Raw genomic sequence first — 19,945 nt, forward strand, 5'->3', positions numbered from 1 at the left:
CTGGGTGTTGTTGATGAACGGTTTTTGCCTTGCATAGGAGAGTTTTAACTTGCACTTACAGATGTAGCGACCAACTATAGTTACTGACAGTGGGTTTCTGAAGTGTTCCTGAGCCCATGTGGTGATATCCTTTACACACTGATGTCGCTTGTTGATGCAGTACAGCCTGAGGGATCGAAGGTCATGTGCTTAGCTGTACGTGCAGTGATTTCTCCAGATTCTCTGAACCCTTTAATGATATTACGGACCGTAGATGGTGAAATCCCTAAATTCCTTGCAATAGCTGGTTGAGAAAGGTTTTTCTTAAACTGTTCAACAATTTGCTCACGCATTTGTTGACAAAGTGGTGACCCTCACCTCATCCTTGTTTGTGAATGACTGAGCATTTCATGGAATCTACTTTTATACCCAATCATGGCACCCACCTGTTCCCAATTTGCCTGTTCACCTGTGGGATGTTCCAAATAAGTGTTTGATGAGCATTCCTCAACTTTATCAGTATTTATTGCCACCTTTCCCAACTTCTTTGTCACGTGTTGCTGGCATCAAATTCTAAAGTTAATGATTATTTGCAAAAAAAAAAAAGTTTATCAGTTTGAACATCAAATATGTTGTCTTTGTAGTATATTCAACTGAATATGGGTTGAAAATTATTTACAAATCATTGTATTCCGTTTATATTTACATCTAACACAATTTCCCAACTCATATGGAAACGGGGTTTGTATTTGGGCAGTGACAGAGTTTCAAAAACCACAATGTATTTAAATAAAAACGACAAGTGGTTCCTTTCTTTACGCATATTTTGGCTGATGACAACTTTGACAAAATAAAAAGACAAAAATCAAATGTTCATTGCAGAGGACGCTTGCTCTCAGGGATATACAAAATAGGAATGATGGTAAAGGGAAAAGTCCATCCACACAGTCCTTACCTTTCTGAAAATGGGTCCCAAAAGTAATTTAGTTGAATAAATAGGGTTTAGCTAGCGAGCTACCATGGTAAACTTTCTGGTTGCCTGGCAAACTTCAGCATTTTTACATTAGTTTTTTCAGTTGTTGGGGTTTTTGGTGTTTCTGTTTGGAGCGCTTGTACATTCCTGCATTTTTGCCCTTGTTGGCCACCGTACTTTTCTTCAAACTGCAGCAAGTCAGAATATGAGCTTTTTCCGTCCTGTGTTTGAAGGCTAAGAATGGTTTTCACCATGTTTACATATTTTGATGGGAGATTTGACAATGATATACCAACCTTCTCCAGAATAGTCATCATTCTGAAAGCATTCTGCCGCCATACATTTGCTTTGTGGTCAGTAATCTTTAAGATTTTTCGTCGAGGTCACCAGTGCTTTCACAGCAGGCACAAGACATTAAAACAACATTGCAAACTTTTTGAATTAGGTCCTGACGTTGAGCAATTCAAACATAATGTTGAAACAATATGCTTTTGACAACATTTAATCAATGTTGGGTTCTGATGTTGATTTGACTATTGAATTTTGGTCATTCCCCAACCAAAAGTCTACAACACAAATACAACGTTGAGACAATATACTTTTCGACGACGTTTATTCAATGTCAGGTTGTGGCGTTGATACGACCATCGAAATTTGGTCATTTCCCAACCGACAATGTTGGATCCAACCAACATTGTCCCAATCCAACTATTTTGCAACGTTGTTTCAAAGTCAGTTATAAAGGACGTGTTTGTATAATCGACGTTGTATTAATGTCTTGTCGCGAACATGTTCTTTTGTGTTTTGTTTTCTGTGTTTGAGCGCTCCCAATTGTAGCTCCGGCCACACGTAGTAGGTTGTATTCACCTGGTGTCACATCCAGTACAGTAAATGTGCAAGCTGTGTTGGCCCTGTGATGAGGTGGCAACCCTGTCTTCTGCCCAAGTGAAGCTGGGATAGGCTCCAGCCCCCTGGCAAACCCGATAGGGACAAGAGGTAGAAAAAGGATGGATGGATGGACTCAGAGTGGTGGTCAAGTAAGCAAGCGTCTGTTGTCAAAGCGTTCTGGGCGGCATTTCGCCTTTCTCGAAGAAAAATGCCCTATGCTTGCGTTGTTTTAGGGACACGCGGTAGGAAGTGGATGGATGGATGGAACCGTTCAAATCACAAAAAGAATACACTTTTCATCAGACTTCCTCAAGAAAGACAAAATGGTGCAAGATTTTACAAAGCAACGATGAGAAACGTTACAGTGATCACTTCATTAAAGGTTTATTAGATGTACTTTTAACATTTAGTATTTACCATTTCTGGTCTGTGTTGTGGCTTGGAGAAGCGCATATCCGAAAAGGGGCGTAGCTCGTCAGTTCAACCAATCACCAAACACCTACGTATTTTAGTTCCTATGGGACTCCAGTTAGACCCAGCCTGAGAGTAGGAGCTAAAATGGTTCTAGGATCTGAGGGCCAATGCAGCATGTTTTGGTGTCAGTGAGCTGTGGGCAGGAATTTCACGGCGGCCACGACGACTATGGCTGTCGTTGCCCCTCTGTTTGGCTGTGTGCCCCTTGAAAAATGACGGACGCATCTCTTTTCCTCTGCGTGAATTTCATGTCATCACAGCTTCTTTGACCAAATGACCAGTGGCGGGTTTAATGCTGCCTCATATGAACCACAGCACAGTGCGATACAACACAAAGCATCATCGCACCAGACTGGTTTTAATTCCAATGCACGCAGCAGCCTCCGGATGTGCGAACATCTTTGACACGTCAAAGCACAGTGCACTGAATGACGTCGGATGAGCTAAGGTAGAAAAATGTGATACATTTGTGAAAGCATTAGAAGACAATAAACTTTGTGCGGGTTTTGCAGTTTTCTTTAACCCACTCGACCATTTACCATGAATGAAAACCGCAGAAAGACAACACTCCGGCATTATATTATATTATTATATATCATTGTGGGCAAAAGACAACAAATATTAAGAAATAAATAATTATGTGAAATAAACAGCTTCATCTATTCAATTGAAAGTAATGCATATTACAAATGTAATCATCCTTTACCTTGAAGCAATATGAAGATGACCGTGGACTTAAAATCATTGTTTTATTTGATGGTCTTCTTGCCTTGACATTTAGCTTTTGAGCCATCAAAAGGTTGACGACACCAAAGGCCAAGTGGCCTTCCCACTAAAGTGACGAACTTCCAGGCCTGGCTGTGCTCACTTCTCAGTCTTCTTTCACAACCAGCCACGTTTTTCAATGGTGTCCCTAATTATCTTAATGAATGGTTAATATACTAGGACAATTAAAAATAGGGAATCAAGGCTATTGAGTGCTACTAGCAGTTTAGTTTACAAGGACGCATCCACACAAACACGAAGTTAAATCCTGAAATGCAACATTACCCTGGCAAAAACGATGCATGATTGGTACCAATTTCCTTGACCTTGCCACACAGGCTTTTCCAAGTTTTCATCGGTTTTGTTGTGTAGAATGTCGTCAAGGGCATCAGATTGTTCGACATGTAAATTCTAATCAAAATACCAAAACAAGCTTAATACAAGTCACAATCCCCTGAATAGTAATTTTCAGTCATACATAAGAACTTGTTTTTAGGCAATAGATCTTCTGAAGGGGAAAAAAAATCCCATTTTGAGCATCACAAGTTTGTTATAAGACACACAACTTCACAATACTACTAAGTGTAGCTAAAAATAAGTTTTGATTAAAAAAAAAAAAGCTTAAATATAATGTCTTACCACAAGAAACCTTAAAAAGACTATTTTGACTTGTTCCATTGGCAGATTGTTTTTGCTCATTACAAGCAAAAATAACTTTTATACATTTTTTTCAACTGTTTTTGAGAGGGGCATTTTTTTCCAGTGTAGCGATCGATTCTATCGCATAGTTAGATTTTTTGTTCATATCTGCTTTTAGCGGTAATGTCTAGGCCGCTTGTTTGCATGCTGTTTGCTGCACAGTAGCCATATTGGTTTGGTTGACCACCACCAAAGTCACATGACTGAATAAAAAGAATAGCTAGCGTTGCCAACCGTCCCTTGGGAAAACTAAAATGTCACGTACTTAGAAACAAAAGTACTGACACTTAATGGAATTAATGCTTTAAACAATATTCTTATGGCCGAAATAACTCAACAGAATTTAGCAAAACTTTTCTTGTGGCAGAGGGTTCGATTGATTCCTGGTTAAACATAGGGTACACATTAAGCTAAATCACCATGCGATTGTCTCGCTGTGATGACCTCTAACGAGAAAAGGATGAAAAACAGCCCTCTCATATCAACTCCTAGCATTTACTACCACTACTTGCACATTTCTTTGTGACTTTCACCAGAGATATGGGTAATAATGTATTTTTTAAATCTACAGTAGTTTGTTGACATTACTTTCCAACCTGACTACACTTGAATCACATTTTGATTGTTGTATTTCAATCCACAGCGGTTGTTTTTCAAGGCAAATTCATAATAAACTCTGTCACTGTCCAAACACTTCTTGTCCTCACTGTTGGAGGCCGTATTTAGATACAGTACAATCTGATATGTACTTTGCTTTCTTTTTAGCATGCGTCTCCTTTTCTTGCCCTCAATAGATCAAACTATTTCTTCAAGTCCAGTTCTTCAAATAATGATCTCAACTTTGAGTCAGCGAGGTCAGCACAGTTGGGACCTGTTTGACCTGCTGATGTTGAAGGGGAGGGAGATTTGTGTTGAAAAAGTAGTTTCTCCATAGGGAGGCCAACACACACACACACACACGCACGCACAAACACACACACGCACGCACAAACACACACACATCTTGTGAAGTAAGAACCAAGATACGACAAGGTGTCCTGCAGTAGACAATCTGATGTGGTCTTATCAAGATTAACTGCTCCAATGTTTTGGTTGGCCACCCTGAAATGTGGGCGGGAGCACTTCCTTTGATAACCTTCTCATGCCACATTTGGCGTGTGTGTATTCATGTTTAGTGCGTGCGCATTTGTGAAGACCGTGGCTCCTTAATCGTCCATTTGTGTGCATTAAGTGTGTGTGCCACAAAATGAGATTTCCTACAGCTAACATTGTTTGACAAAAGGAGGTGAAAAGCAAAAAGTGTTTCTCTACAATTTTAGATGCACCCAGAAATATAACTCCGGTAGGACTCTAGTGAAGAAATATTATTCTCTGAACAAATTCTAGCAAAGATAGAAAAGGAACAAATACCAGCTCAGCTGGTTTTCATGCACCCACACATGGGCCACATGGAGAAGGTCTTCAGTATTCCAAAACTGTAGCTGGGCAAGCCCCAGTCTTCATGTGAAACAAATCATTTCCACATATTTGAGGACACACAATATTCCAATCCTCTGGGATGCAGACCTGACGGCAGTGTTGGGATGGAGGAGAAAAAAAAAGCAAAAGACAGCATCAACTTGGACAAAACTTCCAGAACTTGAGCTGCTGTGGTATGAAGAGTTGGGTAAAAACAAGACCTCCCGCTCCTGTGCCGGTGCTCCTGTGTGACCTCCGCCATTCTTTTCAGGGCTTATCTGTCCTGCAGCAGCTTTAGGGCCCTCTCAATGTTCATGCGGTGCCCCACCCTGGTGACACCCAGATCTATCAGGTCCTCTTTCTGTAAGGAGGGCAGGTGTGCGCCCTCAATCTCATTGTCTAGGAAAGCATCCCTGTGCTCCCCTAGGTTGAGGCTCTCCAGCCAGTCAGCCACGTCGTACTTGTTCCACAGTTCCATGGGCTTGGAAACGAAGGGCTTCCCCGACGCCACCACCGCCTGCATGAGAGTCAGTGGCGATGGAGAACGTGAGCTGCCGCTCCCGCCGCATGAGGAGCTCAGGCTGTATCCACCACTGCTGCCCATAGGTGGGGTGGGCAGTCCGAAGACGTCCGTGAGGGTGGGTGACACCGAGGGAGGCAGTGAAGAACAGGGAGTGAGAGAGGAGGCGGAATCTGGAGGGCTGCAGGGGTGTGTCTGAGAAGGAAGGCTGCTCGGAGGCGTGGACATGAAGGTGGCAGCAGTGGCATTGCTATGCATTCCTGAGTCTTCAGTTGTGGGCCTGAAGGAGAAGAAAGGTGATTAGTTACTACCGTAGGATTTTTGGACATAAAAAACACAGAGTTCTCAAGACGATGTACATTTTAGAAGATCATTGCTTCTTCATTTAGAAAATCAGTTGTAAGAAAGCTGTGGTATATTTTTTTTAAGATGATGTAATGCTCCTAAAAGACCAGTAGATGGAAGTATATACAAATTGATGCTTGGCTTGACGCCTTCACTCTGGTAGCGATTCTGTTTGAAGTGTAATACATTTGACACAGTCACTGTATTCATGTATTTGTGTAAACAGTATTGAAAAAAAGCAGAGTCCTTAGAGAGAAAAAAAAGAAACATAGACAGGACATGCATAGTGTTTCCATGGCCACCATACTCGGATTGTGGTTTTTTTTGTTGAAGAAACCCATTTGAACACAAATAGGTAATAATGTATAAATATGTGTAAATAAAGCATACAATACAATATACTGGTGTAATATGGTGGCACTCTGTGTGGCATCAGCACTTCCACTGTCAACTTGTTACATTCCAGTCTTAAAACTTGCAGCGACTTAAAGACAAGTGAATATATGATCATAAATGGTTACTGGATTTACAACAGACAAGCAGTGAGGATTATGGAGATGCGGCTTAGAGGAACGCCTGCATCATCTTGGACTGTAACTAGACGAAGCCACCGCCACTGAGCAGCTTTAGCAGGAGATGGGCAGTGTTGCCAGATGTCACAAGGGAAACAAGCAACTAACAGCTAGCACTAAGAAACAAGTGCAAAAGGCTGTTTTACACCATGAGTGTATAACAGTCTGCTTAAGTACGGTGATGATGATATGATATAATGTTATGCGTAAGAAACAGCAAAATCATACAAAAGCGAAACATAAAAACATTATTTGAATGACCAAATTTTTAAACTGCAATCAAAAGAAAAGTGTATATATATATATATATATATATATATAAAATTAATTTCAATAATAGCATGCGTTAACGCATTAACGTTAATAGCCCTAATATATATACATATACACTTATATGTACATATATACAGTATATATATATATATATACACTGTATATATATATATATATACATATATATATATAAATATATATATATACATATATATATATATATATATATATATATATATATATATATATATATATATATATATATATATATATATATATATATATATATATATATATATATATATATATATATATATGTCTTAATAAGGTTATCCAAAAAATAGTGCTCGATACCGTAGTAGAGCGCAATATATGTATGTGTGGGAAAAAAATCACAAGACTATTTCATCTCTACAGGCCTGTTTCATGAGGGGGGTACCCTCAATCGTCAGGAGATTTTAATGGGAGCATTCGCATACCATGGTTTATATAGGGCACAGAGTGGGTGGGTACAGGCTGGCCTAGGGGTGTGGTGATTGGCTCATGTGTTACCTAGGAGGTGTTTCCGTCTATGGCGGCATGTTGTTACAATTTCGCTGCGCTTGTTGAGGGATGACAGGTCTGGACGGTAAATAATAAACAGTTTCTCTTTCAAGCATAGGTTGCATCTTTTATTACCACTATTGTAAGGTGTGCTGGATGCAAGAATTTGCCATGTTATTGAATATTCAACATTATTGTCTTTGAGGTCCCAAATGTGTTTGCTGAGTTCTGTGGTATTTCGCAGGTTTTTGTTCCTGAAAGAAGCCTTGTGATTGTTCCATCTGGTTTTGAATTCTCCCTCGGTTAATCCTACATATGTGTCGGATGTGTTAATGTCCTTGCGTATTACCTTAGATTGGTAGACAACTGATGTTTGTAAGCATCCCCCGTTGAGAGGGCAATCAGGTTTCTTTCGACAATTACATCCTTTGTTGGTTTTGGAGTCGCTCTGTCTGAGGGCCGACGGCTCATTTGCAATTGTTTTGTTGTGGTTTGAGATGATTTGTCGTATATTGTTCATGCAGCTGTAGCTCAATTTAATGTTGTTCTTGTTGAATACTTTTCTTAGGATGTTGTCTTTGGGAAAGTGTTTGTCAATCAGATTGAGGAATTTGTGTCCAATGTTCGTTGAGACGTTTTTGCTGTATGGGGGGTTGTACCAGATGATGTCGTTCCGTTTTCTGTTCTTTTTTGGCTGGTTTCCTGGCGTGGGTTCATAGGTGAGGGTGAAATTGTATCCGCTTTCATCAAGGGCTTTTTGGTACGGGGGGGTTGCTTGGTCAAATTCAGCTTTGCTAGATGACAGCATCGATAGCCTTTTATTGATTCCGGTAGGTATTCTTTTCGTGGTGGTGGGTGGGTGGTTGCTGTCATGGTGCACGTATTGGAGTGTTGTGTTGGGTTTCGTGAATGGTTTCAACCTGAGAAATAACAGCTACCAACCATTCACGAAACCCAACACAACACTCCAATACGTGCACCATGACAGCAACCACCCACCCACCACCACGAAAAGAATACCTACCGGAATCAATAAAAGGCTATCGATGCTGTCATCTAGCAAAGCTGAATTTGACCAAGCAACCCCCCCGTACCAAAAAGCCCTTGATGAAAGCGGATACAATTTCACCCTCACCTATGAACCCACGCCAGGAAACCAGCCAAAAAAGAACAGAAAACGGAACGACATCATCTGGTACAACCCCCCATACAGCAAAAACGTCTCAACGAACATTGGACACAAATTCCTCAATCTGATTGACAAACACTTTCCCAAAGACAACATCCTAAGAAAAGCATTCAACAAGAACAACATTAAATTGAGCTACAGCTGCATGAACAATATACGACAAATCATCTCAAACCACAACAAAACAATTGCAAATGAGCCGTCGGCCCTCAGACAGAGCGACTCCAAAACCAACAAAGGATGTAATTGTTGAAAGAAACCTGATTGCCCTCTCAACGGGGGATGCTTACAAACATCAGTTGTCTACCAATCTAAGGTAATACGCAAGGACATTAACACATCCGACACATATGTAGGATTAACCGAGGGAGAATCCAAAACCAGATGGAACAATCACAAGGCTTCTTTCAGGAACAAAAACCTGCGAAATACCACAGAACTCAGCAAACACATTTGGGACCTCAAAGACAATAATGTTGAATATTCAATAACATGGCAAATTCTTGCATCCAGCACACCTTACAATAGTGGTAATAAAAGATGCAACCTATGCTTGAAAGAGAAACTGTTTATTATTTACCGTCCAGACCTGTCATCCCTCAACAAGCGCAGCGAAATTGTAACAACATGCCGCCATAGACGGAAACACCTCCTAGGTAACACATGAGCCAATCACCACGCCCCTAGGCCAGCCTGTACCCACCCACTCTGTGCCCTATATAAACCATGGTATGCGAATGCTCCCATTAAAATCTCCTGACGATTGAGGGTACCCCCCTCATGAAACAGGCCTGTAGAGATGAAATAGTCTTGTGATTTTTTTCCCACACATACATATATATATATATATATGTATATATATATATATATATATATATATATATATATATATATATATATATATCCACCCATCCATCCATTTTCTACCGCTTATTGGATGGATACATATATATACATATATATATATATATATATATATATATATATTAGGGCTGTTAACGTTAATGCGTTAACGTATGCCATCCATCCATCCATCCATTTTCTACCGCTCAATTACTGTGTATTATTGAAATTAATTACTGTATGTATATATATATATATATATATACATATAAATATATATATATACATATATTAGAGATGTCCGATAATATCTGCCTGCTGATATTATCGGCTGATAAATGCTTTAAAATGTAATATAGGAAATGATCGGTATCGTTTTTTTTATTATCGGTATCGTTTTTTTTTTAAATCTTTTATTTCATTTTTTTTTATTAAACCAACATAAAAAACACAAGATACACTTACAATTAGTGCACCAACCCAAAAAACCTAATTTTCAAAATAAGCATTTGTATACAGTCTAGACTATGTCTAGGTCTGGCTCAGCAACACACACCTTCATTCATGTACATTCAAAATTAAGGAACACAACAACAGATTGCATATAATCTATAAACAAAATTACATTTTCAAAATAAGCATTTATGTACAGTTCAGATTATGTCCAAGCCGGACTCAGCAACGCACACCTTCATTTATGTACACTCAAATTAGGAAACACAACAACAGATTGCATATAATCTGTAAACACAAATACATTTTCAAAATAAGCATTTGATGACTTCCCATCTTTTTTTTATGTTTTTTGGCATCATTATCGGTTTCAACCATATAACTTTCGGTATCGGTTTCAAAAACTATAATGAATTACTTTTTAAAACGCCGCTGTACGGAGCGGTACATATCCGTTAAAACACGGTAAACGTAGGTCAGCAGCAGCCCCTCCCCTTTCCCCTCTTCCCACTCCTCTCCCACACACAACACAGGAGTTGACGACTGCAGCATGAGAGGTTTACTGGCGACGCTTGGTGACCTCATCAAACCGCCGCGACCGGAGCATAACAACAACACGAGTGTGTTGTTGCCGGTGCTGTAGCCGTGGCTAACAAGCAAGCTCGCTTGGTTACTGACTATTGACACCATGTCTTTGTTTTGGGATTATTTTAATGTGTGTCTGACGGATAAAAAACTGGCAATTTGCAATGACTGCAAAAAGTTAGTTATGAGAGGAGGAACCAAGACGTCTTCCTTTAATACGAGCAATTTGATCTCCCACCTCTTCAAGAATCATAAGGAGATACACGATGAATACAAGCGGACGATGGATGAAAAGCAAACACCAAAAAAAAGTAGTACCACACAGTTGTCGCTTAAAGACTCTGCCGGGAAAAAACAAAAATACAACAAAAACCACCACAAGGCGAAAGCCCACGCAGTATGGCAAAAGCTACGGTGGAGTTTGGTGTGGCTAGTCTGCCCTGCATGGCGCACACTTTGCAGCTTGCAGTGAGCGGAGGTGCCCTGTCTCAACACAGCATTTCAGAAGCTCTGACTGACTGCTAGGCCACTTCAAGCGCTCACCACTCGCTTGCAGCACATTTGTGTTACTCATACAAATACGTTAAAGCAGGGCAGATTGAGCCCAGTTTATAATTTCCTGTTTTACAGTATACCAGGCAGTCTTGCACTAAAGGAGGACTATGTTATTGTGTACTTTATTACTCTAGTATATTCTGGACTCAAGCTGTGTGCCTTCATTGTTTTTGTAGCTGTTGTTTTGAGGCATGTTTAAAAAAAATAAAAAATAATGCTCTTTGTGAAAGTCAAAGTATAGTATTTCCCATAGTTGTAGTGTCTATCAGGATTATCTCAGGGAGAGCATGTCCCAAATTCCAAGCTGCTGTTTTGAGGCATGTTAAAAATAATGCACTTTGTGTCTTCAATAATAAATATGGCAGTGCCATGTTGGCATTTTTTTCCATAACTGGTGTTGAAGTTGATCTCTTATTTTGGTAAACCTTGTTACATTGTTTAATGCATCCAGCATCACAACAAAATTAGGCATAATAATGTGTTATTCCACGACTGTATATATCGGTATCGGTTGACATCGGTATCGGTAATTAAGAGTTGGACAAAATCGGAATATCGGATATCGGCAAAAAAGCCATTATCGGACATCCCTAGTGTATATATATATATATATATATATATATATATATATGTATATATACACTTTATATATATATATGTATATATATGTACATATATATATATGTGTATATATACACTTTATATATATGCTGTATATATATATATACACTTATATATATATATATATATATATATATATATATATATATATATATATATATATATATATATATATATATGCTGTATATATATATATACACTTTATATATATATATATATATATGTACATATGCATATGTGTATATGTATACATATTAGGGCTGTTAACGTTAATACGGTAACGCATGCAGTTATTGAAATTAATTATCACATTAATCATAAATGAATTAACAATACTTGCACTATTCGTTTTGACCTCACCTTGAGCCAAAAGGCGGCGCTCATTGTTACACGGACAGTGATCTGGCTGCACGCCAGTGCAAAGATGAGTCCCAGCGGAATACTCGGTGGCCAATTTCGCTTTAAAACGCTCTCCGAAAGAACTTTTGATAAAGCTAAGGTGGTTTGTACATACTACAGTGACAACATTTCTTATCATCGCAGCACATCAACTTTAAAATATAATCTCAAAGCAAAACACGTATTTGAGGATGCCGCTAGCAAGAATGCTAGCACAGATAATACAAACAAAGGGCCTCAAAATGCCTCTGCAAAATGGATAGTCACTGCATGTTGGCCACTGAACATCATGACCAAGGACTGCAAGATGTCATCAATATCACCACAGGTACAAACTACCTTCGAGGGGAACAAGTACAACAAGAATAAATGAACTGTACTGCACACACAAAAGCAGCAAGTTACAACTATTGGCTGATGCTGAATTTATTTAGCTTGCCGGAGACCATTGGACCTAGGTAAGTAGTCACAACTACCTTGGAGTAACTGTATATCTAATATATAAACAATGGAAACTACAATCCTTTGCATTTTGCTATCTCTGTTAACACCAGCAGAACATGACAAGTTGGAAAAGCTGGAAGTGCTGTTGGAGCCTTGCCTGTAAAGTGTTATTGCCTTTCTTAGTACTCTAATTTGTAGTAATTACAATTTTTAATTATGAGGTATGTGCAGTGATGGGCAGTAACAAGCTACATGTAGCTAAGCTACGTAGCTTAACTAAATGTAGTTAAGCTACTCGGAAATGTCCCAGTAGCTTGGCGGTAGCTTAGCTACTTTTTGAACGAGTAGCTTTTCCTGTAGCTTAACTACTTTTAGAGCCATGTAGCGAGGTAGCTTGCATCAAAGCTACAAGCTACAAAGAATGAAAATGGACTGCAAATCCAGGCCAAAAAAATAATGGAGAAAATAGAATGACCTGGATGAATGAGAACATTCATACATACGGAGAAAATCCATGATGATAGGTTGGTGTTCGTATGATGAGTCACAATTGGCTAAGGTTAGACCTTAGTCAATTGTGACTCATGGAGGGACCTCCTTCAGCCTTACTGCCCCACCCGATCCTTAAGATCAGCCGATCAGCTGCTGTTGACGGTCCCTGACACAAGGCTGAAGCTTAGAGGTGACAGAGCTTTCGCCGTTGCTGCTCCCAAGCTCTGGAACGACCTACCCCTGAGTGTTAGACAAGCCTCCTCTCTTCCTGTTTTTAAATCTCTTTTAAAAACATACTTTTATTCCATGGCTTTTAACACTGAGTGATATCCATCCTGCAATGGCGCCCCATAATACACCTGCTGTGATCCTGTTTTTATGTTTTTATGTTTTTATTAATTCTATTTTAATTATTTATTTTTTATCGTGTTCTGTTTGTGTTGTGTTGTGTTTGCTCGGTACTCGTTTTATCTGTTAACCTGTTCATTGTACAGCACTTTGGCTACCCCTGTGGTAAATTTTAAATGTGCTTTATAAATAAAGTTGATTTGATTTGATTTGAAGGTTAGTGCCAAACATTACGAACTGGCCAATCAGAGGCAAGATAAGGCGCGTCATCAAAACTAGTAAGCAGTTATCTAAAACTAGTAAACAGTAATCAGGACAGACATGCACTCGTGTCACATGACGACGAGGGAGTCGGGACAGAGGGACGCTTCAAGCTGACCACTCAAAAAAAATGGCAGACAAATGTATGTGTTTAGAGACAACAATCCCCAAAATAAAAATGTTTAGTTGTTTACTCTGTAAAACAAAATTATAAGTGCTCTTTTCATCCAAGACATCCAACACAAATTTAGGAACACAAAGTGTTAGAAAATGGATGGATGGATGAACATTAAGATGAGTTGAGTTCAAAGTTTTACTGCACAACCATTATCAACTGTTCCCAAACAACACACAAGTCATTGTTGTTTTTTTGTCACGATATAGAGGCTGTTTTCTTTACTGTAGATAGAGAAAACGAATAACATTATAGGGGTGGTCCAAAGAAAAGGCAAACTAAAATAAATACATACAGTGGGGTGCGGGGACCTCTGGAGATATCTGCAGGGTGTCCCCAGCTAAATGACAGATAGTTTATAGTAATGGACCCTTATTGGGTCCATTTGTACACTCTTTAAGGTTGGTATTATACATGTGGGCCCATAGATATAAATGCCGTTAAATGTAGCAAGCTACTTTTAACATGTAGGTAACAGGTACAAGGCTGAGCCTTGTGTGAGCATTGACACATGTCCCTTGGATTGGTGGTCAGCATATATAGTGGTGCCTATAATAAACTGGCACATTTTGCACGAAAATACTTAGCTGCCCCTGCTTCCACTGTACCATGTGAAATACTTTTTTCATTGGTAGGTCACATTGTACAGAAAAGAGATCAGCACTGCCTTCTGAAAATGTAAATAGGCTTGTTTGTTTAAACAACTAGTTAAAGGAAGAGTAAATGCAGATTTTTAATGGATGTGTTTACAACATTACCTATCAGTGTCCATCTGTAGGTTGTTGTTTGCTATATTATCGCAAATTATTACCTAATGTGCACTTAAATCTTACTATACCATCACCAGGTTTTAAGCAAACCAATGAGTTGCAGTTATGCAACACATTTAAAAATGTTTGTATACGACAAATGGAGAAAACAAGTAAATTTGTGTCAAAACATTGTGCATTTTAAAAGTTTATTTGAATTCTGGAAGCGAATAATTTAACTGTGATTAATCGTGATTAATCAAAATTCAAAGTGTGATTAATCGTGATAAAAAAAAAAAAAAAAAAAAAAAAAAAATATATATATATATATATATATATATTTATACACATTAGTGCTGTCAACATTAACGTGTTAACGCAAGTGATCAATAAAAAAATTATCGCGTTGTCATATATGAGTAAAGATTATTCACATCCGGGTTAACATTTGGGTTGGGGCTTAACATGGAAAGCCGACCAATTTTGCTTCAAAACAGAACTGTACATAAAACTGAGGTAACTTGTTGGTGTTGTAGCGACAAACATTCTTTTAAGTTTAAAATACTATCTAAAGCAAAACACGTATTCGAGGATGGCGCCGATAGCATGAATGCTACATTGACAACAAGCAGAGGAGAACGCTACGCTAGCAGTTTACCTGCGTCAATGTGGTCAACAAATGTATCAGAGTTAAGTTAAGCATATGCCTTTGTTAAACGAACAGCCACCATGTAGGACACTTAACATGTGTGAAAACCAAGTCCTGCAAAAAGATGTCATTCGTATTACCACAACTGATATGTTCTACAATACCTTGGAGAGGCACGATTACAGCCAGGATCCACCAACTGTACTACACAAAAAATAGCATCAAGTTGCAACTACTGGCTGAATGTGAAATTATTTTGCTTAGAACATTGGATATCGGTAAGTAATCACAACGAGCTGGGGTCGCATTGTACCAAAAAAAGATTAGCATTGTGATCTGAAAAGGTAAACAAGTTTGTTTGTTTCAACAACTGTATAAACTAAAGAAGAGTAAAAGTGTAAGTGTGTTTACTACATTATCGATTACTAACTGTACCTTGTTTGCAATATTATTGCAAATACTTTCAAAATGTGCACTTCAATCTTACGATACTACATATATATATGTATATATAAATAAATATAAATATACACACATATATATATTAGGGTTGTCCCGATATCAATAATTGTATATCCATACTTTTTGATACTTAAAAAAAAAAAAAGGGAACTACACTAAATTTCTAAATTAGCTGTATTAGAACAGAAAATCTTACAATACATTAAACATATGTTTCCTATTGCACTTAAAGAACAATTTTAGCTGGTTAAGGCATTAAAGGCATTAAACACAGTGTGCTTTTCTTGTTGCACTCAAAGAACAATATACAATTTTTCGTATTACATATAGTCTGCTATAATCAAGAATTAGGAAAGATTAGAATAAAAAGCTTTATTGACATTATTTTAAATACTTCACGATTTATGGTTGACCCTCTTACTCAGTGCTTTAAGAAAAATAGAATTATTAGTATTACTAAAAACAAAACTATGGATAAAAGTACACAGGTAAGCCATGTAGCAGGTAAAATACAAATTGTTAAAGATAAAACAAAAACTGTAGGAATTTGTTACAAAATTCCGTCATTTCACTTGCATTAGTTGAGGCTAATTGGGTGGTTTGAACTCCGCTAATATTTGGCATCAAGCCAAGGAGCCATGTGCGCGTCTACTTATCTACATGTAAACAACATGAGAGCTTGTTAACTTACAAAAGTAGCGTACGTGTGTTTGCGAGCATGGCAATGTGTTGGCTGAGTGACGTCAGTGAGTGAGTGATCAAGTAAAGAGCGAGAGAGGTAGAGTTTGCACTGTGCACTGCGCAGTAGAGTGATGAATGGGTCAGGTTGTGTCCTGCAAAACCAGTGATCAAGTGATTGTCACGAATCGGTGGCCTTGTCATTCTGACCTGAAAGCAGAGCTTAGCGGACCCAAATGAAGGGTGTTACCCCCGATGAAAACATTGGCCCGAGAGGGAACATCTGCCCTGTGCTCCTCGACTATGGTCTGCATAGGAGTCGAACAGTTGGAAAGGTATAACAACTACATTATTACCTGTCACTCTTAATAACTCCTTGTGCAGATCTGAATGTTCATTATTTAAATGTTTATCTAAGTGTGAAGCAAAGGTGGTAATACTAATCGCCATGTTTGAAGAGGCTTGTTTTAAAGCAGCGCTTTATAACTTTATAAATGATATGTATATATGTATATATATATATATATATATATATATATATATATATATATATATATATATATATATATATATATATATATATATATATATATATATATATACTGTATATATATTTTAGGGATGTAAAAATAAGCAATTTTATCTTTAGAGATATGAATGCATCGTTTGGCGAGCCGCTGGATTGATCTCTATATAGTATCGATCGGTCGATGTGCAGTTGGAAAGTCATGAATCGGTTGCTTGTAGATCTACTACAAAATAGGGCTGCTCTAATCTTAGGAGATTTCTGTGATGATGTAATACGTGAGTACCGCTCTCGAATTACACTGATTTAAAAGGCTTCCAGCCCAAACTTAGGTACAACTCTGCGAGGTAAACACACAGTTCCTGAGGGATGTATACCGAGTGCCGGTATTTTTTAGTACTGTTTTCTAATTGGGTCGGTCCCTCTGGACCGTGAAGATTCTGGACTAATGATACCGCTACTGGTAATTTTTTTTGTCCAGGCGATCGTTGTAATTATGACACTGTCACAATCGGTTCAGCTGCCGCTGCATACACATAACAAGTCAGCTTGGAATAGTTACAAATAACAAGCAACAACACCACACAAAAGTTTATAACACAAAAATTCATCCTTAAAAATTTGTCAAAGTCAAGCACTCTAACAAGAGTTATACAGTTTAAAGTCAACGCCACTTATAGGGGAACTGCACTTTTTTTTTTTTAAATGTTGCCTATTGCTCACAATAATTATGAAAGACATGATGACGGATGGGCAGCACGGTGGAACAGGGGTTAGTGCATGTGCCTCACAATACGAAGGTCCTGAGTAGTCCTGAGTTCAATCCCGGGCATGGGATCTTTCTGTGTGGAGTTTGCATGTTCTCCGCGTGAGTGCGTGGGTTCCCTCCGGGTACTCCGGCTTCCTCCCACCTCCAAAGACATGCACCTGGAGATAGGTTGATTGGCAACACTAAATTGGACCGAGTGTGAATGTTGTCTGTCTAGCTGTGTTGGCCCTGCGATGAGGTGGCGACTTGTCCAGGGTGTACCCCGCCTTCCGCCCGAATGCAGCTGAGATAGGCTCCAGCACCGCCCGCGACCTCGAAAGGGACAAGCGGTAGGGAATGGATGGATGGATGGATGGATGGATGATGGATGTATGTTTTTAAAGCTTTCGAAATAGTAAATAAATTAAGTATTTGAGCTTCTACACTGAAGCTGCTGTTTAGTTTACGTGGTGGCACTTAATTGTATCTTGCACTTGTGTTACTGTGGTGTTCTAACACCTCTACTTGATGCACAGCTTGCTTGCTTTTCCCCCTTGTATTAAACTGTTGCTACCTGAGCAAACAGCAACAACCTGGTAGCTTTTCCAAAACTGTTTTGTTTAAATCTTCTTTTCTTTAAATTTATGGATTACAATGCCTAGAAGTTGATACTTCTACTATTTGCTCATAATTAATGCAGGCACTCTTTGTTTTATATGTGTCTATATAAAAAATAAACACATGACATTGTTCTGACATGAAACATGATCCATTTGATTTGATTTTCATCATGCAAAGCTTCCATCTGCATTGAATTGCATCGAATTGTATTGCATCGAAACGTAATGTTTTAAAAAGTATCGTTATTGAATGGTATCGTAACCCATGTATCAAGATTCATATTGAATCGCCATATATATATATATATATATATATATATATATATATATATACATATATACACATATGTATATATATACAGTAGATATATATATATATATATATATATATATATATATATATATATATATATATATATATATATATATAAAATAGTATATATAATGTGTGTGTGTGTGTGTTTTTGTGTACCGTTACACCCCTAGTATATATATATATATATATATATATATATATATATATATATATATATATATATATGTATATATATATATATACAGTATATACATACATACATGTATATACATACATATGCAAATATATATATATATATATATATATATATATATATATATATATATATATATATATATATATATATATATCAATGGGCACATCCCTAATTGATAGTATGCAACAAAATAACTCTTTTTGCATTGCATAATTGATTCATGCTGAGGATTTTGTATAGTGTATTTTGACATAATTTTTGTTAAGGTTGATTTTAGTATATATATACAGTAGATATATATATATATATATATATATATATATATATATATATATATATATATATATATATATATATATATATATATATATATAATATATATAATATAGGGGTGTGCGTCTCTACCTTAGATGGCGATTCAATATGAATTGCCAATATGTGTGTATATATATATCAATGGGACATCCCTAATTGATAGTATGCAACAAAATAACTATTTTTGCATTGCATAATTGATTCATGCTGAGGATTTTGTATAGTGTATTTTGACCTAATTTTTAAGGTTGATTTTAGTAAATTGAATGATCAACAGCACTGATTGAGCAAGTATCTCACACTCATTGGCATGATGCTCTTAAGACATTTTCCAGATGAGATCTTTAGGCTCTTTATATATATATATATATATATATATATATATATATATATATATATATATATATATATATATATATATATATATATATATATATATATATATATATATATATACAGTATATACAAATGGTTTCATATCATTTGACAAGGTTGTAAACTGTAAGTAGGTTAGATATCATTTTTGAAAACAATTAAAATCAAGAATAAAATGACAAATTCAGTGTTAACATTTGAGTGGGCCAATGGCCCTTTTGTAGTGTAAACATTGTCAAAAAGGTAAGAACCTCCTGAAATGTACACATTATACATTTCATGTTTAAACTAGCAGCTTTTAAGCAAAATTAGTGTCATTGTACCATTGCAAGGTCCATGCACAAACTCCAGCCAACACATGCTGCCACAAAATCAGAAGGTTTTAGGATGATTTCAAAGTGGTTACAGTTCAACATAACACCTTTTTTTTTTTTCAACAACACACTATTTACACACA

At 37.4% G+C, this 19,945-nt stretch overlaps 1 protein-coding gene across 2 annotated transcripts in view; it reads right to left on the bottom strand.

Annotated features, from left to right (window-relative positions):
- Positions 1-551: 551 nt before the first annotated feature.
- Positions 552-19,945, bottom strand: part of LOC133616101 (SH3 and multiple ankyrin repeat domains protein 2-like) — a 471,816-nt gene continuing 452,422 nt past the window's right edge. For both annotated transcript variants that reach the window (XM_061975200.2, XM_061975199.2), the window contains one exon: positions 552-6,036. In XM_061975200.2, the coding sequence (XP_061831184.1) occupies positions 5,511-6,036 (526 nt within the window). In that variant the 3' untranslated portion in view covers positions 552-5,510. The remainder of the gene's footprint in view (positions 6,037-19,945) is intronic.

This window comes from Nerophis lumbriciformis, linkage group LG15, assembly GCF_033978685.3.
Source record: "Nerophis lumbriciformis linkage group LG15, RoL_Nlum_v2.1, whole genome shotgun sequence".
NCBI classification, from domain to species: Eukaryota; Metazoa; Chordata; class Actinopteri; order Syngnathiformes; family Syngnathidae; genus Nerophis; species Nerophis lumbriciformis.